This window comes from Xyrauchen texanus, chromosome 3, assembly GCF_025860055.1.
Source record: "Xyrauchen texanus isolate HMW12.3.18 chromosome 3, RBS_HiC_50CHRs, whole genome shotgun sequence".
NCBI classification, from domain to species: Eukaryota; Metazoa; Chordata; class Actinopteri; order Cypriniformes; family Catostomidae; genus Xyrauchen; species Xyrauchen texanus.
Window position 1 is genome coordinate 53,786,885 of NC_068278.1, and position 24,198 is coordinate 53,811,082.

Below are 24,198 nucleotides of genomic sequence, written 5' to 3' on the forward strand. Positions count from 1 at the left end.
TGACTGAGACTAACGTACTGCCTTTTTTGTTTTCTTCCAAAAACAAGAGCATACAGGTTTGGAACTACATGGGGCTAAGTAAGTGATGACACAATTTTCATTTTTGGGTTATCCCTTTAATACAGGTCTTATTGTGCCCAATTCATCAGTGCACATTAAAACAAATAGAAAAATGTTTGTCATTTTTTGTTAATATTTTATAACATATTACATATTAACGAATTCCATATTAATGCATTCCGCAGCTCATTAGATGCTTGACAGGCACGCAGTGAGTGAGGCAAAGAAGTGCGTTGCTGTGATGTATCGCTGCAAGTGAGCGACAAAAAACAATCGCTCCTGTTTATAATCAACAAAGCTGTCTAGTTTTGCCTCATCATGTGGCTCGTTCATATTGCAGCTCCTTTTGATAACAGAAATAGCAACAATGCTTTTACCACTAGATCAGCTGCAGGATGAAGAGATAAGCTTAAAACAGACTACTACATCCTGTCATCTGACTTATACAGGTATTTTCTCTGCCTTGTGAATAATTCATTTTGATAATAAGTAGGCCTGTGTACTGATTGACATAATATAAAAACTATATTATTAATAATGTACATGCATTATATTGAAAATATTATCTTACCTATCTTTATTATACATCATTATTATATTATTATCTATTTATACTATCTATATATATTATAACTAATATAGCAGCAAGGTCCCCTCCTTTAGGATTTCATCTGTTAATTTTCTTTGCATTTTGTAAAATTTAAACAAAGCATTGACTTATTAAACTTTTAAAGGAATAGGTGACCCCAAAATAAAATGAATCAAACCCATATGAATTTCTTTCATCCGTGGAACTCAAATGGAGATGTTTGGCTAAATGTTAATCTCAGGTACCATTTACTTTCATTGTATAAACAAATAAGGTGAATGAAAGTGAATGGTGACTGAGACTAACAGTTAGCCTAAGTTCTCCTTTTGTGTTCCACAGAAGAGAGAAATTCCTATGGGCTTGGAACAACATTTTGACGATCAATCATGACAGAAATTAAATTTTTGGGTGAACACTCCTTTTAACTGTGTATTTAAGTCAGCACATGGTAGCATGTCTTGCTGGAAAACAAATGACTGAATGGCTGTGTAGGTTGTACACTAAAAAAATTATTCCATCTGAATAAAACTAGAGGTATGAAGTAGTCCCCCTGTAAGTTTTAGATTAGATTATCTAAATAATACCCCCGGGGTTCCACAGGAATTTGTAAATTCTCAAAGGGTGCCGTGACTGATAAAAGGTTGGGAAACACTGATGTAGATCGTTGAAATACTGTATATTTCGTTTGCGTTCACATTTATCTAATTATCGCATCATTGACCTTTTTATACAGCTAAATTGTAATCTTTCACTCCATAGCCTGCACCATTGTCTGCCAACGCACTTCCTCCTGACTGCTCAAACTTCAGCTTCAGCACAGAAAACCTGAGTTTTGACTTCAAAGACACGGACATGAAAAGGTTGTCCATGGAGATCGAAAAGGAGAAGTGAGTGCAGCCCATTTCAGGCTTCAGTTTTCCCTCATCACAGTCTCTCTGCTATCTTCACTTCTATCTGCTCTTTTTGAAGCAGTTACATCAACTGTACTGGAGTGTGTCCACTCTGCTGATGCTCAACTCGGTGGCAGATTTGTTCTTCAGTGATAACCTCATGGCTGGCTTGCTTTTGTTTGGACAGTTGATGTGGCATGACCCAATTCAGTTTCACCAAATATCGTTTTATTTTTTATTTTTATGATTATTATTATTGTGGGCCTGTTCAAACTTTGTCAGAAGTGTCTAAATGACAGAAGTTTAAAATATGTAATGAATAATGTACAGTCAAGAGGTCATTATTGCAAAGTAATCCTGGCAGGTTGATCAGGAACCTTACATGGTAGTCAGGACCCCAATTTAACTTGAAAATGTTTGAATATTTCAATTAATAGTTTGACACCTGTACAATTTAGCTTTTGGCCCAGCTCAGGAAATTATTATTTTTTTTTTCTGTTACTGCATTCTACTACAGCTTACTTCTAAAACTTGGCATTTGAAATATTGTTAGCTCTTGTGTGATACATTGTTTGTGATGTTCCTCATTTGTGAGTTGCATTCTACAAAATGTTCATGCAAATCTCCGTTCAATATTACCAACTCTGTGTTAAGGAGTTCATAGAGGATTTATTTAGTTTTAATCTTTTTGTGCATGTTTTTCATGCTGAAATTTGTTATGAAAATGCTTTAAAAATTGAGAACTTGAAACCAGCTTGCACGATGTGTCTCTGTTTGTCAGGGTGGAGTATATGGAAAAGAGCAAACACCTTCAGGAGCAGCTGAATGAACTGAAGACAGAGATTGAATCATTAAAGCTAAAGGAGCGAGAAACGCAGCTAGACATCCTTCATAATGAGAACACTGAGAAAGGCAACAGCAAGCAGAGCAACTTTAAAAAGGTGGGTTAAATGCTTCTGAAGTCTGGGTTTGTTCAGAACCACATGACTAATATCAATTCATATATCTTGCACAGCCTGACAAAGTGTGGTGCAATATTAAAAAATGTTAAATTCAATGCTTTATACTAATAAATACTTACTCTTGCTTAATAAATAGATCTGTGCTGATGCAATCGTGTATAGATATATCGTGATAAGTTTTCTGGCAATATTGTATCAAACTTTAGACCTTTCTTACAATATTTTAATCATATATTTGTGTATTCATATCAATAACAACAGCTCAATAACGAAGAAGCAGATCGCCTAAATTAACGTAAAGTCTGAGGTGCGAGAGAGATTGAAACTCAACCCACGGATTCACTGTTTCTGCCGCTGGCTCTCTCTCTCTCTCACATATTTGCCACAGGTTAAATCGCAACCCATGAATATGATATTGTAATGCATTGGGATATATTGACTTATGCAACATGTTTTGTATTATTGAGCTTTATGTTTTGCCTTTTTTGTGTCTTTTGCTGGATTCAAACTCACATCATCTTCATTTGTGCTAACCACTTGGCCATAACTCTGACCTTATAAAGCTTCATTAAGACTACATATACCGTATTCCTTTTCTCAATGGTTATTGGGTGATGGTAGTATAGTGGTTATGTAGTAGATCTAGGATTGTGCTTTAGAGGTCTTTAGTTTTAATCCTGGAAGGGTACCTGTATAAACTGGAGAGTTACAGAGTTTGAGCTGAAATGTGCAAGGCACTTACTGTTATTCCATGTTCCTTAATGGGGGACGGTCCCTGTAGATTAGGGGTGTCAACCTGCTCCTGGAGGGAGCTTAACATTTCAGCTCCAACCCCAAGTAAACACTATCTAGCCAATCGAGGTGTTCAGGATAACTTTAAAATTACAGACAGGTTTGTTGAAACATGGCTGAAATGAAACTCTGCAGGACTGTTGCCCTCCAGGAGCAGGGTTTGACAATATTGTTACACTATTGTTTTTATGTGACTAAATAAAGGGACATTTCTAGTTTCAACAGAATTTGTAGTTTATAACTTTTGTCGGACAAGAAACCATGTGACCCACGTGTGGTTTTTAGCTACTGAAAATGTGTAACATTTACTAAAGCTGGCTCTACACTAGCTGATTTTTCCAATGATTGTCAGGTGTTAGCTTCATTAACATAATCACCGGCCAGGCAGAGGGAGACAGATCACTTGACCATCGGGACTCCCTGCTGAGTTAATAGCTTTAAGCACTTAAATAACACATGTTTAGTTTGAAAAAATGATTCGGTCACTGAGAAGAACTGGCAAGATGACAAGCTGATCAGAACTTTTGTTTTTTTTATCACAGTCAGCCTCATATCATCGGAAAACGCTGATTAAAATCCATCGTGATTCTCTCATTCTGCAGAAATAAGGCAAAAACAACTAATGACTGATAAAAAATAACCTTGATGGATATTTGACAGTTTTGGTGCATTTTAAAATATAACCTTGTGAAAGCCAGCTGAAACTAGTTGTTTTGAGTCTGCTAGTGTAGAGCCAGCCTCAAATCTGAGATTTAACTATGTAGAGCCGTAAATATGAAGATTCCAAAAGGAAAGTTTGTTCTGAACCAGAAAATAAAATAATATATTTATAAAAATTTCTCTCTCCAATTTTTGGACTCATGCCACTGGCATATAATACAACGAGGGCGCTGAAGTCAATTGATTTTTAGTAAAATTCCTACCCATCTGTGTGTTAAAAAGGAACGAATTAACCTTTCTGATGTTAGCTTTTCATCTGTAGCTTTGCTGAAATCATAGGTGAAGATTGTAATTTTGACCCCCCACAAAATAATGGATTACTCTGTAAATATTGATCATGGCATGTAATAGTTTGCCTTTTGAGCATCATTAATGTGTTTATTTCACCAGTTGAAGTTCAAAAACTATTTTTTGAGTCTGGATGAGCTGATACTGAATGAACCCTTATAACAAAATAAACACTCGCACTGTTATCAGGACCCCGGCTTGCCAAATAAATAAAAGCAGGGTTTGACACCCCTGCTGTAGATTTTGTGGTGTTGGTTGCTTTAGATAAAAGCTCCTAAATAACAAATACCATTTAAAGCATCATTCTATTCATAAATACCATTCTATAAAATCAAGTAATGAAGCAGCCTAGTCGCTCATTTTTATTACATCCTATTGAGGAAATCAAGCTGGTTTTGACTGCAATATTCCACAGATGATCATAGATAGTCAAACCCATTGTTTAATGTTTTTATTCCCTGTCCATGCTGAATAATGTAGGAAGTGACCTGCAGGGATGTTTCATATTGTAAATACAGTAGTAGTGCAGACTCCCTAAACTCTTAAACATTTAAAACACTTCTGAAATGCCTGTGCATTGTAGTGCAATTTCTCAAAAAGACTTGATCCTTTGAAATATGATTCTAATCATACGGTTAGTCATGCTGCCGTGCACTGATAAGCCAAAATGAATTCATTCATTTTCTTTCTGAAAGGTTTTCATCTAACCTTATGAAACGGTAGATTAAAAGATGCATTTAGCCATAGAATCCCTCGCCTCAGCCTCTGTGTGAAATTGTCTCGTTAGGGCCACGCTAATTGATTCCTGTCTTGTGATTGGTTGTTTGGATAGATGGAGTGTCCTCTGTGTGTTCAGTCAGTCTGTCTTGATGTGATTGTGTAATTGAAGTAGAGCTTGAGCAAACCTCAGCAGCAACAAGAACATCCACTCTGTTTAGATTCTTTGACAGCAAATGTTTTCCTAGCCGATGTTGAGCCCCCATGGGGCATCTTGGAACCCTGTATTGGGACACTGTCTGACTCATTGTAAATCACTATTGGCCAGGTAGGTTACGCACTGGACCTTGGAGCAGAGTGACGTGGGTCAATGGCTTTTCAGGTCATGTCGTTGGAATGATTAATATCCGTGTCTGTGCTTTCTTCATACCATGGTGCGTCCTGCTGCTAGCTATAGCCTGAGGTTGGCGATGTAATGGAAGTCTCTTAATACTCTGACAGTCTCACCTGTTCCCTGAACATGTTTATGTTGTAATATATAAAAATCCACATCAAAAAAGTTGCACGGAGTGTCCTAAAGTGTCAAAGTGTTCCTTTTGTTTACTGAATTGAATTGTTGGTAATGAGAAGTAAAAATTAAATGAACCCTCAGAGACCCAAACACTTATATTGATGCGTTTTCTTTTTCTCCTTGAAAGTATTTTCAGGAAGATGTTGGTTATAAAATGTATGATAATTATGCATATGTTGCTTTTTCACATTATGAAATTTCACCGCTGTTATGGTCACAAGCAAAGACATTTTCAAGGCAGGTTAGTCCACTGGGCAGCCATCTTTGGAATTGCTCCTGGGCAGCTATTTTGTATGGATAAGAGGCAAGAATGTACAGCTCCTATATATTTGAATGCAGAAAGTATGAAATCTCTAAAACGGTTGGCCAAGATTATGATCAAAGAACATTTTTATATCTGCAACAAAATCAATTATGGTATGATACATTTGTACTTTTTGACCTCAGGTCTTGCTAAAAAAATGCTGTTTTCCCAGCTGGTCTAGCTAATGCGCATGCATGTTCTGGAGTTGATTGACAGGATGATAGCTATGAATACAAATGGATTAAATACTAGGGCTGCCAAAGTTAACACATTGATTTGTTAGATTAATTATGTTTAACAACATACATTTAACACTGAGTTGATGCATTAATTTAATTTCTTCTGTGAACAAAAGCAATAAATGTAATTTGCATTCTTTGTGAGGTGGAACTTAATTATCATTGAAGCTTGGCAAATGCATCAACTGATTGCACAACATTTTGATTCTCATGATCTTAAACAGTTGTAAGATCAAAGTTCATACATATTAACATCCATCCATCATTAAAGCATATTTATTAATTATCATTTATGAAATGATCGGTTTAAAATTTTGTGGTTTCAATCGCTGAATCTTGTTCGATCTGTCTCCACAGCTTACTCTACAGAGCACCAAATCCAGAGTGGCCGCCTTCCAGCAGCTATAGCCATCCACATGGACTAGACTATCATTTTTGTATTTGTCATTGTCTTGATTTCATAACGATCCTAACAGGCTGTGATCCATTCCCTTTTGCCGCTAGCACATTCCGCTGATGAAGAATTTATGTGATTTAAAGTTTACATTACAGCTAGAAGACCAGGGCCTCGGCGTGGCCTCATGCAAACACTAAAATAAAGAGGGTCTTTCTCTCTCAGACACACTACTCAAACTCACTCGCTCATTCTGTGAGTCAAACTACATGCTGTTTCCCAGTATCCCTTTGCCTGCATGAGGTTGTAAACCCATTATGAAGACACTACTGTTTAGTGGGCATTAAGTAACGTATAAACACATCCTACCTGTATCTCTGCTGTGCATCTTCCCAGTTGCAAAGCAGATCTCTCTGTCTCTCTCAATCAATATGCGTCATGATAATTGGCCTAAATCAGTTATATTGCACCCTTGTGTGGTATTAGGTTTGGTGTTCATTTTTTTGGTCCAATTTGGAAATGACTGGACCTTCGTGAAGTTTGAACTAAACCTCATTGTGTTACAGTTTTAAAGCTGGTATACTTATGTGGAAGTATAGATTTAGTACAGGATATTTTAGGGAAAGAAAAAACCTTAGGGAGTATATCATTTGAAACACTACAAAATGAAAGATTTGGGATTAAGATTTTGTTTTTAAATGTTTACTTTTCTTGAAATGTTGTAGAATGTTTTAAAGGATTTGAATATATTTTTGAAATTGTGTGTTCATGTAGAGGAATAAAGGAAATTGAAATGATCTTAAAATGTTTTTGTCTGTGTTTGTTTTAATTGTATAAATGATTTGTGCTTGCAGACACAATTTATTGTAGGTTAGAGATTTAAACACACCCCTAACACTAGAATTTAACTCGCAGGTAAATCGTTCCACACAGAGACCTGACATTATGCAGCTTTTTGAGGTTACTTAAAATTTTAGCCTGGTGTACAATTACACAATCAAATTGAATCACTAAACAACTATACAGAACACCCTAGCAACCACATAGAAGTGCCCTGGCAACCACCCACAACACCCTAACATCGAAGCGGCTACTTTTGCACAGGCAAGCACCACTAACTATTTCTTCAGAAATATCTAGTACTAGTACTGTTAAATGTGCATTAGCTCTATTCAGCTTTGTATGGATTAAATGTTTTCCTTTTACTGCATGTAATAGTGTTTAAAAGGATTGGGGTGAATTTAGTGCAATGATCACAAGTCCACTGATGTTTATATTCCTGCCCTGACAGAATATTAAACTATAGGTAAATTAATCATCCTTAAAGAGGCTACGAATTAACAGTTATTATGTTTCATGAGTGCTACTGCTTTCTATTTTATACTATGAAGGATTACTTGATTAATTTTATGATTCCAAACATCAGATTAATCTTAACCAACTATTTTTAATGGAAATCCACTGGTATAAACCTTTACATATCATATAATTATTATAATGTTATTGTTGCTAAAACTGTGTAAACTTGGTTGGTGACAAAATATTATTGAAATTGGCCTATTTGTGGACCAGAAACATCTCAAGATGGTTTGGCAGTCAAAATGTTTTAAATATGCAAAAAATAAAATACATGGCAAAGAGTCACACTTCTGATATTTGGTAAAATCATTATATTGCTGACAGACAGGATAATAAAGTGGCTGCAGAAGCTCTGCAATCAATCAGAAATGAAATGGAGTATCGGTCCACTGTCGGCATGACGCGACGCACTGCAACAGACGTCCATCTTTGCTTTTGACTCAATGCAACGTTTGGGTCCAGTTAAGTGTGACTTGACCCCACTGTATATTTGTTAGAATTTGATTAGGGATGCTGTTCATGGGGTGAAAGGTGGTAACGATTCTAGTGGCCCACAGGTTCGGGGGGCCACAGATGATTTGAAACAGTCAGGGGGTCCAGAATTCCTTGCTACGGCCCTGAATTGCAGTAAATTTAAACCTAATTAGTTCTTATTGGTTCACCAGTATTTCCCAATATTCTTTACATTTTACTATATTTAATATAAATCAAGGCTAATTTTGGTTGGCAGATGTCTATACTACTATCTTCAAGTATCATACATCCCATAATTTTCACATGATATTCCATCACATCTTGAAACCCATACACCTGCCATCACTCATCAGTTTCTGCCCTTCCTCAATGCACGTCTGGCCGAGTGGAAGAATGATTGACAGCTGGTTCGAGGCATATTGACAGGCTGTCACAATTGAGTGAGGGATGTGCCTTAGGAAGCGACTGTGTCACTATGTGTCCCATCAGTCCTTGAGTTGGCAGTCAGGGGCACTGGAAGATAAAAATGGTTCTATAGGAGGAACCAAGGTGAACTAAGTGTGAGAAACACATTGACAGTGATAATTAATGTCAGATTTTCACTTTAGGTATTTATTATAGTTTGATTAGAGCTCACTGACAGTAGTAGATAGCACAGCTTGCAAGTTGTTTGATTATCCATACTGTTCTTTTCAGGCAAGCTTTGTCCTTGATCTAAGGATACCAGCACTTTAAAGGCGAAGTGTTTATTTATTTTTATTTTTTTTATGTTAAAATGCTTTCTCTTATCACAGTTTAAGTGAAAGCCATTTGTAAGCTGACTTCCTGAAGAGTGTAAATTATATGTGGCTCTTTTAAAACATTGTGTTGAGTGGTATAGTGGCGTGAGTTTGGGGCAAGTCTAACTTTTTGCCGAAGTATGGAATATGTACAGAGCCCCTTAGAGGAAAGTGAGGGAAATTATTTTCTGAAAGTTTTACATGCTTTTGCAAAAGGTTTGCTTTCTAAAAGTTTGCTCCAAAGTTATTGTGTTCTCTCATAGATAGTTTTCCATTCCTTAATAGTTTGTACCTTGACAATAGTTATTTGTTCTCTCATAGAAAGTTTTTCCATTCCTTCTTAATAGTTTTTGTTACCTCACAATAGTTTTTTGTTCTCACAGAAAGTTTTATATTCCTTCTCAATAGTTTGTGTTCCTCAATTAGTTTTATGTTCCTTCACAATAGTTTTTTTGTTCCCACACAGAAAGTTTTGTGTTCCTTAATAGTTTGTGTTCCTTCACAATTAGTTTTGTGTTCCATCACGTATTTTGTTCTCTCACAGAAAGTTTTGTGTTCCTTAATAGTTTGTGTTCCTCAATTAGTTTTTTGTTCCCTCAAAATAGTTTTTTGTTCCCACACAGAACGTTTTGTGTTCCTTAATAGTTTGTGTTCCTTCTTAATTAGTTTTGTGTTCCCTCACAATAGTTTTTTGTTCCCACACAGAAAGTTGTGTGTTCCTTAATAATTTGTGTTCCTTCTTAATTAGTTTTGTGTTCCCTCACAATAGTTATTTGTTCTCTCACAAAAAGTTGGTCCTTAATAGATTGTGTTCCTTCACAATTTGTTTTGTTCCCTCACAGTAGTTTTTGTTCTCTCACAGAAAGTTTTGCGTTCCTTAGTAGTTTGTTTTTTCGCAGTAAGTTTTGTGTTCCCTTACAATTGTTTGATCATTCGCAATAAGTTTTGTGTTCCCACACAATAGTTTGCGTTCCATTGCAATAATTTGCATTCCCTCCCCAAATGTTGCATTGCCTCATAAGAGTTTACATTCCCTTGCAATTGTTTGCGTTACTTTGCAATAAGTTTTGCTTTGCTTCGCAATAGTTTTGTGTTCTCTCACAAAGTTTTGCAGTCCCTTGCAATAGATTATGAAAATGAACAATGGTTTTAGTACAGTAACCATAATAACTACAAAATGTGCCATGGGTTTTCTACAACAGCCATATTTTAACCATGGTATTTGTAGTAATTATACTATAGTAATATAATAATTCTTCCAAAAACCACAACAAACATTACATAGTAAAACTGTAATAACCATAGTAACACCATGGTTAATTTGTGATACATGTGTGATTTTAAAACCATAGTTATTTTTGCAATTCCATCTGAGGCTGCTAGTGGTGCAGTAATTACACACTTCACCTTGAATCCTCACAAAAAATACATGTTAGTGAACAAATATCCACTTCAAACAGTCAGTCAACAAACAAGCTGAAACCTCAATGACAAGCAGTGAAATTCAGTATGCTGTTGCTGGATGGTTTACTGATTGGATGCCAGTGCTTCTTTTAACATAGTTTGTTGAGTTCTCTACCTTACCTGAGACGCTAATGCTTGACATTGAGTTCAGTCAGTCGTTTCTCTGCTTCAATTGTTTTAATAAGCTTCAGGTGACTTACAAATACCCCCTGACAGGAAGAAAGACTGCTCTGGGGAGTGTGTGTGTGTGTGTGATAGAACTTCACACTCTACTTTAATTATGCTTTGCCCTCACGTCCATACAACTTCTGCTTTTTTTTCCCTGTATTTGCGTCATTGGACATAACAGTAGGGAACAGTTATCTCAAAGGACTGCCTGCTGAAATCACTGTGAGCCTCTCAGATGATGATCAATGGAGAGCATCAAGCTCAGGCGCATACACTCACACACTCCATACATTTATGCAAATCATATCCACGTGACAGAATATGTTTGAATGTAGCGTGTGTGTTGAAATGTCAGGGGGTGTATAAGCAGTTTGACTCTTTTCTTCTGTCTTTCTCATTTCCTTGCTCTCTCTCTTCCTGTTTGTTTTACCATTATATTATGGCATGGTTACATACTTGATTCTGATTGGTTGACAGCAGGCATGGAAAGAGTACTGAAAACAGTACTTCTACTCAATTAGAAGTACTGTTTCTTCCCAAAATATTTTGTGTGAGTAAAAGTACCGGTCCTAAAAACTACTCAAGTAAGAGTAAAAGAGTAGCTCATTTAAGAGTACTCCTGAGTAGTGAGTATTGAGTACTGAGTTGTAAAACCTATCCCCCATTATAATGAACACTGTATGCAAACTTTTATCTATGATAAACACTACATGAGTCTGATTCCAAAAATAAAAGGGAGACATGATAACAGAAATTAAAATATTAAAAATTTATTTTCAATACACTGATCACCATTTTAAATCGTAATGTATGAAACAATTACATTAAACTCAGTTCGTGTAGGGTCTAAATTTCCCTTAATGCCGACAGAGTGTTATTGTTGTGCATAAAACATGTTCAAACAATGCAAGTAATGCAAAAAATGCTAAATAAGCAGGATCACTTGGAACGTCATGTCCTGCACAATAGAGTAGGTAGAGCAGGCATGGGAAAATGTGTTTGCTGCAGGGGCTACATCATGCTTAAAAGGAATAATTCACCCAAAATGAAAATTCTCTCATCATTTACTCACCCTCATAACATCCTGGATGTGTATGACTTAATTCTGCAGAACACAAATTAAGATTTTTAGAAGAATATCTCAGCTCTTAATATGGATAATGTAGAAACTGTACTATAATTTCAAGCAGCCGATGCTCCACATACCGGCTTCTAGCCAAAGGCTAATTTGCAACCCCAGTCCCTGGTTAGGCTTTTTTAACAAAGCAAAAAGTAAAAAAAAAAAATAACAATAATAAAAGAAAGCGGAGAGTGTGCACAACCATCAGTCTTCACCTGCTTTTGTTTGAACCACTTTTTTAGATTTCTTTGAAAAATGTTCAACCCTTTTTGCATTTTCAGTTCAGCTGGTAGACTGTTCCAAAGCAGAGTACCTTGAACTGAATGTGTACTGTGCAATTCTGAGACTTTCTACATCTTGTAGTGATCCCCTTGCTACTATGTTTTGCAAAGTAAGATTATTTACACATTTAAACATCATTTTAATGAGATACAAATATATATTTAATTTTCAAAGCTAAGCAATGATGCCATCTAATTGGTTTCTTTTCCACATTTTTTAGTGTTTGATTATATAGATCTAACGGGTTTGATGGTCAGTTGAGAAACCTGACTCCAGACAGTCACACAATAAGATAAATGTGAGAAGACCATTGCATGTATGTATAACTTTCTAGCTGCTTTTAGGGATATATATACAGTGAGGAAAATAAGTATTTGAACACCCTGCTATTTTGCAAGTTCTCCCACTTGGAAATCATGGAGGGGTCTGAAATTGTCATCGTAGGTGCATGTCCACTGTGAGAGACATAATCTAAAAAAACAAATCCAGAAATCACAATGTATGATTTTTTAACTATTTATTTGTATGATACAGCTGCAAATAAGTATTTGAACACCTGAGAAGATCAGTGTTAATATTTGGTACAGTAGCCTTTGTTTGCAATTACAGAGGTCAAACGTTTCCTGTAGTTTTTCACCAGGTTTGCACACACTGCAGGAGGGATTTTGGCCCACTCCTCCACACAGATCTTCTCTAGATCAGTCAGGTTTCTGGGCTGTCGCTGAGAAACACGGACTTTGAGCTCCCTCCAAAGATTCTCTATTGGGTTTAGGTCTGGAGACTGGCTAGGCCACGGCAGAACCTTGATATGCTTCTTACAGAGCCACTCCTTGGTTATCCTGGCTGTGTGCTTCGGGTCATTGTCATGTTGGAAGACCCAGCCTCGACCCATCTTCAATGCTCTAACTGAGGGAAGGAGGTTGTTCCCCAAAATCTCGCAATACATGGCCCGGTCATCCTCTCCTTAATACAGTGCAGTCAGCCCTGTCCCATGTGCAGAAAAACACACCCAAAGCATGATGCTACCACCCCCATGCTTCACAGTAGGGATGGTGTTCTTGGGATGGTACTCATCATTCTTCTTCCTCCAAACACGGTTAGTGGAATTATGACCAAAAAGTTCTATTTTTGTCTCATCTGACCACATGACTTTCTCCCATGACTCCTCTGGATCATCCAAATGGTCATTGGCAAACTTAAGACGGGATCTTGACATGTGCTGGTTTAAGCAGGGGAACCTTCTGTGCCATGCATGATTTCAAACCGTGACGTCTTAGTGTATTACCAACAGTAACCTTGGAAGCGGTGGTCCCAGCTCTTTTCAGGTCATTGACCAGCTCCTCCCGTGTAGTTCTGGGCTGATTTCTCACCTTTCTTAGGATCATTGAGATCCCACGAGGTGAGATCTTGCATGGAGCCCCAGTCCGAGGGAGATTGACAGTCATGTTTAGCTTCTTCCATTTTCTAATGATTGCTCCAACAGTGGACCTTTTTTCACCAAGCTGCTTGGCAATTTCCCGTAGCCCTTTCCAGCCTTGTGGAGGTGTACAATTTTGTCTCTAGTGTCTTTGGACAGCTCTTTGGTCTTGGCCATGTTAGTAGTTGGATTCTTACTGATTGTATGGGGTGGACAGGTGTCTTTATGCAGCTAACGATCTCAAACAGGTGCATCTAATTTAGGATACTAAATGGAGTGGAGGTGGACATTTTAAAGGCAGACTAACAGGTCTTTGAGGGTCAGAATTCTAGCTGATAGACAGGTGTTCAAATACTTATTTGCAGCTGTATCATACAAATAAATAGTTAAAAAATCATATATTGTGATTTCTGGATTTTTTTTTAGATTATGTCTCTCACAGTGGACATGCACCTACGATGACAATTTCAGACCCCTCCATGATTTCCAAGTGGGAGAACTTGCAAAATAGCAGGGTGTTCAAATACTTATTTTCCTCACTGTGTATATATATATATATATATATGGTCTACTAATATAAAAACAGTTAAGGTTTGTTCTGATTGTTCTACACAGCCTCTTTATCAAATTTCAATTGAGAATCTAAAATAACACCTCCATTTTTAAAATCATTAACTGTCTCTATTGCCTTTTTGATTGATCTTAATTTAAAAACCATATAACCATTAAACCAATGAAAGTGAATCGGTGCTAAAATATTGAAGCTCCACAAATCACATAAATCAGCATAAAATTAATCTAATCCATGTGCATCTAGTGGTTTAATCCATGTCTTCAGAAGCGATATGATAGATGTGGTGAGAAACAGATCAATATTTAATTAGTTTTTTACTATTATTTCTCCTCCCTGCTCAGTGAATCTCCACTTTAAATTTCATATTGTCGAGTTTCGAGTTTTTGGTGATTCGCATACTTTATGCATATTGCCACCTACTGGGCAGAGAGAAGAATTTCTAGCAAAAAAAGATTAAATATCGATCTGTTTCTCACCCACACCTGTCATACCAATTCTGAAGTCATGGATTAAACCACTGGAGTTGTATGTATTACTTTTATGTGCTTTTTGGACCATCAACATTTTGGCACCCTTTCACTTACATTGAATGGACCTACAGAGCTGAGATATTCTTCTAAAAATCTTAATTTATGTTCTTCTGAAGAAAGAACGTCATAGTCAGATGGCATGAGGGTGAGTAAATGATAAGAGAAATTTCAAGAAGCACATGGGGGGTCACATTGTTCTCATTCTAATGCATGATGCATAATTTGTGACAGGTGGAATATTCTGCCTGTAATTTGTGCTCTATAAATGTTGATTTTTCTATAGGCTAAGCATAATTATAAATTATATTATCGTCTCTACTTTCCTGGTAATTTATTATACCAATTAATACACTCTCTACATCAGAGTTCGGTATTATTAAAAAATGAACAATATTTAAAAATAAATATTATTATTAAAAATGTCACTGTTTTATTCTATTGCATTAATACTTTTAAAGCTACTCAAGTTATTCAGCCAAAGTAGTGAGTGGTTTTCTCGTTTCCTTGTTATTGTTGTTTGATTAATAGCATTTATGTGTCATAGCCTGCTAAATAGTGCTCAATTCGGTTACATGTACACTTCAAGTCTGACATTTTGATGCAAATACGTTTTTTGTCCCACCATTTAAGTTCACTTTAGACATAAAAGACGTTGTTTACATTAAATCCTCATCAAGATGGGGATTGGCGGAATTATAAAGTGTATTTGACCGTTTAGGCGCTTAACAGCATTAGCGCTCAAACATTAGCCACCTGTCAATCAAACAACATGCAGCTACTGACGTCAGGAAATAAAGTCAATCTTTTATATTTCATCTAGATCAACCAACCAGTGGTGCTCTTGCTATCACGACTGATGTAATGAACACCCCTCTTCTAGATGGAGAACATAGGCTAAATTTTGAAAATTACTCAAAAGTTTAATCAAGGACATCTCTCTCTTTTTCCGATAAACATTTAGATAATGTTATTGCCCAGCCCTATTGATAACATTGCATTAATCTCTCACAGCAGCCCAATAATCTCAGCCATAGAATGCTAATTTACAGGCTACGTTATAGACACACAGAATCAAGTAAGCAGAAATATAAATATTTCCTTGAAATGTTTCTTCAAATTAAAGGCAGGATCAATGCTAATATCTGGCTTAAGCAAGATAAACTCACATGACACAGTCATGCAATTGGCTTTTTTCACTGCGAAAATCCTTTTCAGGAGCTGCTGTGATGTTCAGCTGTAAACTATGTTTTATGCATCCTCCACAGTTGGCGCCCAAGTTTTTTACGTGTGATTTGATTTGACGGGAGTCATGAGACTCTCCCTAGCCAATCACGTTGATGGATAAAAAAATCAAATCAGGACAGGGAAGTAGCGAACACAGATGGTGGGAAAATAGCGCAGTAAAAGTAAATTTTTAAACTACGTAAAATAGTACAATTCCTGGGAAAATCTACTTAAATACAGTAACGTGAGTATTTCTAATTCTTTACACCCCTGGTTGACAGATTTTCCAAGGTGTTATTTTCGATAACTGCATGACTATGAAGTATTTCCAGGTTTGTTGGCCAAAATAAAGTTCTAAATGACTTTGCCACGATCTTTACAAACTGCTTCACATTTAATTAAAAAGCCATAATGCCTAATCACAGCTAAAATAATAATAATAATAATAATAATAATTTTTTTTATTTTTTTATTTTTTAATTATTATGTCTGGTGAAAACTGAATGGGCGAATGTCCAGCAAAAAAAATATGGTACAAGTTTCTATTTATTTTTATAAATTTTTATTTTTTTTGGCTCTGGTATACCATTTTAACAAGTGTAAATCTTCAAAACTCTCCCCAAAATCCCAATTGATCATCAAAAATCCCTTTTAAATTGACTCACATAACTTTGTTATTCCAGTGACTACTTGAGAATGCATACGAATTTTACAAACAAGTGCTTTAGGGAAAAATGTTTAGTCTTTAAATTTCACTTTAAAAGGTTTCAAATATATAAAAACCCATCTTTGATTTCTTTTCAGCTGTTGCACAATGTTGCCTCCAAGAAACACTTTATAATAATAAAAAAATATTATTATTATATATTTTTTTTTAATGATGAAATCCGTTTTATGCAATTTAATTATGCAAATGAATTTTCAGGAGTGCATTCAGAATATTTCTGGAATATCGTCACTCCCGTATTAATAAGCAGAGTGTGTTTGTTTGCAAATTCAGTGTTTTTTTGGTGAGTTCTCAGAGATTCCATGTGATTGGACCTACCCAAGGACTGCTGTGTGTTTAAATGAGTGTGAGAGTATAAACGAGCATTTATACCACTATGACAGCATCCTATCAGGGAAGCAATCACACAAGCTAAGTGTTTTATCTGTTTCTTTGTTCCCTTTTGTCTTGTCCTTCCCACCTAGATTAGTGTCTATCCGCAGATGGGTTGTGGACCAGGGGGAGAAATACCTGAGCGAAATCACACTGCACTCATTAGACTGTCCAATCACAGCAGGGTGGCCATTCAACCAGTCTTTTTTAGCCCGTAGTTTTGCATTCCAGGCCATCAGTCAAACGTGGACTTGGCCCATGCAGGCATTTTTACTGAAACTTGAGAAGTGACATGAATTAGAATGAACCACTGTGACAGTCTCATCATTTAACTTTGTAGGATCTGCTGGTTTATCAGCATAAATAAATGAATTCATTTAGCAAAGGAGAACTTAAAATATCAGGGACACTATTTAGCTCAGTAAGGTTCCTGCAGTTTAAAAAAAAAAAATCAATCAATCAATAGCAAAAGTGCTTTTTGGACCGATTATAAGCATGGATGTGATCCAGCCAAAAGCACACGGCAGAAAGAAAGTATTGATTGAGCAAACAGATAGTCCCGCCCCAAACTCATGCCATTTGCTGAGTCAATGTTGTTGTGTCAGGCTAGACGGGTTGCTCAAAACAAACATTTTTATTACACCACAGAGACAGTGTTTAATGTTTTCTTGAAAAGTAACCTACAAATGGCTTATTTTTGGTTCTTGCATAAGAAGCTGTGTAGGAGAAAGTAGTTTAACACCGAAAAAGTTACGCACATTAGTTTTATAAAATAAAACTATTAGTTATATAAAATAACTGACATTTCAAACACAACATGGCCTGCTGTTTATTATTATTATTATTATTATTTTTTTTCAATGAATATAGTTACAAAACAAAGTTATTTTGGATCTGGAATGAAACCTAGTTACTACAGTAATTGTTACTACTAGAAACCATATTAAATTTTGGCTTTGAGTTGCAGTAATACAATGTAACCATAAATCACGATAAATCTCCACTTTCACTTTCACATTCTTCTTAATGTTTTTTGCGATTCACATTCTTCTGCATATCGCCACCTACTGGGCAGCGAGGAGAATTTAGAGCAAAAAAGGACTAAAAATGTATCTGTTTCCTACCCACAACTATCATATCACTTCTGAAGTCATGGATTTAACCATTACAGATTACTTTTATGTTGCCTTTATGTGGTTTTTGGATCTTTCGATTTGGCTACCATTCACTTACATTGTATCGACCAACAGAGCTAAAATATTCTTCTAAACATCTTTCTTAGTGTTCAGCAGAAAAAGAAAGCCATACACATCTGGGATGGCATGAGGGTGAGTAAATGATGACAGAATTTTCATTTCGGGGCTAACTATATCTTTAAGCTTCTGTCTGTATTAGACCATGTTCTCTGTGCAGCTATTTCAAATTGTTCTTAAAGAAAAATGTGCTTACTAACTTTATCTGTGTAAAGGTAGATCCAGTATTAGAACTTTGTCAAAACAATGCAACACCAGTAAACCCTTGTGGCAGGGCCTCGTGAACCTCGTGATTCCGCACACCCGGCCCATTATCAGGCTAATTAGCCCTCAAGAGGGATAAAGGCCGACGTAAGACGGCAATGCGAGAAATATTTACTGACAGCTGTCCGACACCTGTGTGTGTGTTTGTCTTTTTGGTTGAATTTTATATTAAACTATTATTTATATCGTTAAGCCGGTTCTCGCCTCCATCCATTCCCTTTAACCCCCTTTACAACCCTGTAATCTGGTTAACACTATAAATGCTGGGAAATTTCTGATTTTATCACACTAAAAACATTTTAACACATTTTTATGTCTTCTTGCTATACTTTTGAAAAAATGTATATTTTAAATTTTAATGGACCTGCCCCATTCACTTCCATTGGAAGTTCCTTAATGCAATCGCAATTTTTTTTAAATAAACGAGAGATGAGCCAAATGTTGTCGATATGCTATTGCTTGTATTGAACCTGTAATATTCCTTTTAGGCGAGCTTAAACTTTTTAAATTATAATTTAAAATATTCAGTAGCAAGGCAAACAACACTAGGTCACGGATCACTGTAAAGTTCAACTAGTTTTTTGCAGAACAGTTTTGAAGACTGCATTTCAGAAGCTTAAAAAAAACCTTCAGCCGATTGTTACATTCGTGCTGGAATATATGTCAGCAGGTGCAACATTCCGTGACATTGTTAGAGGCAAAGAAAGAGATTACATAGTTTGGGTATTAGTGTTTACCCAGAGGGTTTAGTCCAGTGTCTTATTCTTTTGTCTAATGATTTTACTGGCAAATAAGTGCAAACAGATGCAATGCCCTAAATCAGTGGTTTTCAACCTGTTTTGTTTTAGGACAGTTTTTACATTTGACATCAAGTGGCGACCCAACACAGTACCAGCATTTCTATCATACAATTAAAATATGAATCTGAATTATGTAGTGATATTTCACAGCACAACACACATTGAGATTGGCACAAAATAACCTATGTTTATCCTCACAGCAAGAGAAGCCGTATTTAAAGTTGTTTTCTCATTAAAAATTACTCCTATGAAGTAAATAGCATTTTTGAAACATATGTATAAAATCATGACCACTCACATGAGATGAGTGCACCTGTAATGTAGTCTGGTTGGGGTAGTATTTTATTTTAACGTGTGTAGTTTCATTCTTGTTTTCGAGTATGATGTCATGACATGTGACCTGTCCATCTTGGTACCTGCCTAATTTGGCAATCACACTTTTAAGATGGAAGTGTTGTTGAACCTATTGCCGCATGAGCTCCAGTTTCCGTGTGAAATGTTCACGGGTGGTGCCAAAAGTGAGTTGTATTTTTAGTTGTTAAGGATGTTATACAGTCAAAAGGAATGCATATTTTATAAACCATATAATCCCTATACCCCCTTACCCAAACCCTAAATCTAACCATCAGTGAAATGTATATTTTGAGCAAAAATGCAACCTCTAAATTGCTTTTTGGTAAACGCGATAACTTCCTGGTTTCCATTGGACTAGAACGTGTGTATCAGTGGTTACTCACGCAATGTGCTATTAGTTGCACCACAAGGAAAAGAGATCACATATGAATTGATGTAAAAATGTCTGATGGGTATAGTGCTTCTCAGTAATTCTGCAGAGTGGATTTGATTGGTATATGAACTTTCAGAAGCAGCATGTTGATTTCCTGTGATAATGTTGAGTTTTCTGCAAAACACAAAAGTTTATTTCAATCGACAGCATTTGTGGCATAATATTGATTTCCACACAAATTGTTTTGACTTGCCCCTCCTTTTCTTTAAAAAAAAGCAGTAATCTGGGTTACAGTGAAGGGATTGGGGGCCAATCCATAAACATTAAAATACGAACTATTTCAAAAGTGTGTGTTAACGTGATTTTGGTGTGATAAAATCACTTACTAACCTTTTCTGTGTAACATCATAGACAATTTTACAACTTTATTGACATGACGATCAAATGTCAACAAAAACTAAAACAATAAAATTGAAATCATTTTAATAGGAGACTTAATTTAAGGACTTTTGTAAAATTATAAGCTTCACATTTCTGCCTTTAAACCCTCCAATGGCCTCATTGACTTCCATTGTAAGTGCCTTATTGTGACCTCGATTTTTGCGTTTTTTAAAGAAAAGAAGGGATGAGTCAATTTTTTTTGTGGTAATCAACATTGTTACAAATGCGGTCGATTGAGCAATTTGATGCACAGCATTTGATGTCAACAAAAGAAATGGGAAGCGTTTCATTTACATTTTCATTTATTCATTTGGCAGATGCTTTAATCCAAAGCGACTTACAAAAGAGGAAAACATAAGAGAATCATCTTGAGACAGTGGTACAAAAAGTGGCATTTTAAAAAAAAAAAAAAAAAAAAAAAAAATTGTATTTAGTGACTGGTTAAGTGCTCATGGAAAAGATGTGCTTTTAGCAGTTTTTTGAAGACAGAAAGTGAGTCAGCTTCACGGATGGAGTTGGGAAGGTCATTCCACCAATGTGGTATGATGAAACTGAAAGTCCAGGAAAGTGTTTTGGTGCCTCTTTGTGTTGGTACAACAAGGTGACGTTCCTTAGCCGACCGCAGGCTTCTAGTGGGCGTGTAGATCTGCATAAATTATTTTAGGTATGCTGGAGCAGACCCAGAGACTGTTTGGTATGCCAGCATCAGAGCCATGAACTTGATACGTGCATCAACCGGCAGCCAGTGATGAGAGACAAGAAGAGGTGTAACATGCTGCATTCTGGATCATTTGCAGGGGTCTAATTGCACATGCAGGGAAGCCTGCAATGAGAGCGTTACAGTAGTCCAGTCTAGTTATGACAAGTGACTGAACAAGCAGTTGTGTGGCATGTTCAGAGAAGAAAGGTCTTATCATCCTGATATTGTAGAGTGTAAATCTACATGATCTTGCGATCTTTCAGATGTGGTCTATAAAACTGACTTTGTAATCGATGGTTACCCCTAGATTTCTGACCGTTTTGGAAGGTGACACTGTAGTTGCACCCAGCTGCACGGTGATGTTGTGTTCAACAGCAGGGTTTGCTGGAAAGACAAGGAGTTCATTCTTGGCTGGGTTAAGTTTTAGGTGGTGATCCTTCATCCAGGCCGATATGTCTGCCAGGCAGGCAGAAATTCGAGCAGTCACTCTGGTGTCGTTGGGCTGGAAAGACAAGTAGAATTGCGTGTCATCAGCGTAGCAGTGGTAAGAGAAACCATGTGACTGTATGATGGGTCCCAGTGATGTATAGAGAAGAGAAGTGGCCCAATCCTTTTTAAAAGATAAGCTTATTCATTTTACTATTATAAATCTTTGCACACTTATGAACAGTTGCATTTTCTTATCTGCATTTAGCATTGATTTTTCCATGCTGTGCATGAGCCAATCAGAACAGACCTGCAACACATTTTTTGGTCACAACCCATCAGTTGACAATCACTGCCCTAAACAAAACTTTGAAATGTTTGACAAGGTGTGATTTCTTTCTTTACACTGATAATGTGTAGTTGCTTCTTGAAAAGTGGGACACTGAAAGGCCCATGTTTGATTTCATGTCAGTTTATTGCCTTAATTTTGTCTTCCAGAATTCACATGTCCAAAACCATGGCTGCCTTATCAATAGATAAGTATGTAGAAAAGAAGGCTAATCAAAATGGCAAGTTATTGTTTCTGTCTCACCCTCTCTCTCTGAACAGCCTCAAAGGTGGTTTTCCCACCACATATTCACTTGTCTCATCAATGCATGAAACGGGGCTCATGGTGTCACTACTTGTCAGTATTTTCACCTCTCTATTTTTAGAGTAACGAACAGCAAGTTAAAAAAAAATCCACTGAGTGTCTCTCCTGCTCTTTTCGGCACTGTCTTATTTTCTTTAAAAGCTTCTCTCTCCCTTCTCTTTCTTTTGTCCCTTGTGTTCCCTCCCTCTCTGTCTGTTCCCACCCTTATTTTGTCCATCTGTGTTCACCATGACTCCTTGACTTCCTTCAAACCATGAGGGAAGAGTGTCATTTTCTTTTCTGTATTTTGGTGATTCTTCAATTAGGGACACTTGTGACAACTTGAAATCTTGAAAATAAAGCAATGTTTCAATTAAACTAAATATTAGTCATATGATCTGGAATAAATGGTCTGCACTTATATAGCGCCTTTTTAACCTTAACGATATTCAAAGCGCTTTACACTGTGACTCATTCACACATTCATACACCAATGGCGGTAGAGCTGCCATGCAAGGCGCTAGCCTGCCATTGGGAGCAACTTAGGGTTCAGTGTCTTGCCCAAGGACACTTCGGGATGTGGGAATCGAACTGCCAAATCCTGCGATTAGTGGCCGACCCGCTCTACCACCTGAGCCACATCCGCCCCACCACCTGAGCCACATCCGCCCCTCAAAGGTCTGATCATGACCTTTCAAGTAGATTCATTTTGATGATGCTAGTGGAGCAGCAATGACATTCTTGACCTTTTAGCATTTCAAAAGTATTATAATTAGGAAGAAGTCATTAAAGAGACAAAGTTTTTTGGTTTTAGTGTAGATTTTGTAGATGCGTTATTTGACACTCAATTTTCTCTGAATCTGAGCATAACTTAGCCAAACCTTTCTGTCAAAGAACAGATCATAGTCTAAGAAACCTGTCATAATTCAGTTTGACAATCTGTGTAGTTACTGTGTTTTGCCTTTGCTCGGCAGTCTAAAAATCTAACTTTAAAACTTGTATAAATGTTCCTTTAAAGACCCTATGAAATCCAAATGGAAGTTTTGTTAGTTATAGTCCATGTCTATTAGTTGTGAGTCCATCTATCTTCTAGTTTGGGCTGGGAATAGATCCGAAAGTATCAATATTCCAACCATGATTCTGTATTGAGAGGATCGATCCACACATAAAATATCAATCCTTAGAGGTCAAATAATTTGCAATTCTGGCCAATAAATGTTATAATGACCGCAAACGTGTTGCGTCACCTGTGTGAGAGACCAGAGATCTCGTTCCCCATGTTAAAACCAGGAGGTAATCCTGTTTGCATTATTTGTGATGACCGTGATTTGACGGGTTCCATTTTCCCACTAAGAATGCATATTTACTCAAATGATGGTTAAGTTTCAGGTTTGGGGGTAGAGTGAATAAAATATGCGTTCCTCTTTACTTTATTACATCCTTTACAGCTAAAAACAATTCTCTTTACAACATGCTTTTGGCGCACCTCTGTGGGCAAGATTAGTCATCAATATACCAAAAATATTGATGACTAATCTTGCACTCACTGGGCCTCATTCATGAAACAAGAGCAGAACCAGTTTTTTTGTAAATCGTTAGTAAAGCCAAATTGATGTAAATATTCAGATTCATGAAGGTTTTCATATTTTCAAGTAGTTAGTTGGTATGAACATAATGAGAGCTCCTGACCACGTCTAAATGACAAAATTTTTACAAGTTGAATAAATGATCTAAAAATGAAATTAACCATAAATTCACCATGAATTCAAAATTGACTATTCTAATTTTCTTATTGGATGTTGCTGTTGTTATAAATGTTTTATCAGTTTCCCACAGTGGAAAGTGGTGTGTGTGTGTGTGTGTGTGTGTGTGTGTGTGTGTGTGTGTGTGTGTGTGTATGGCTGTAAACTAAATTCTTTTGGCTAATTGTTAAATTTTTT

General features: G+C 36.5%; 1 protein-coding gene across 4 annotated transcripts in view; it reads left to right on the top strand.

Moving 5' to 3' along the window:
• Nucleotides 1-7,319, top strand: part of nf2a (NF2, moesin-ezrin-radixin like (MERLIN) tumor suppressor a) — a 52,016-nt gene extending 44,697 nt beyond the window's left edge. For 3 of the 4 annotated variants that reach the window (XM_052104948.1, XM_052104962.1, XM_052104956.1), the window contains 3 exons: nucleotides 1,409-1,536; nucleotides 2,321-2,480; nucleotides 6,490-7,319. In XM_052104948.1, the coding sequence (XP_051960908.1) occupies nucleotides 1,409-1,536; nucleotides 2,321-2,480; nucleotides 6,490-6,540 (339 nt within the window). In that variant the 3' untranslated portion in view covers nucleotides 6,541-7,319. Of the gene's footprint in view, nucleotides 1-1,408; nucleotides 1,537-2,320; nucleotides 2,481-6,489 lie in introns of those variants that run through there. The other variant, XR_007968614.1, reaches the window with a different exon arrangement.
• Nucleotides 7,320-24,198: the final 16,879 nt, after the last annotated feature.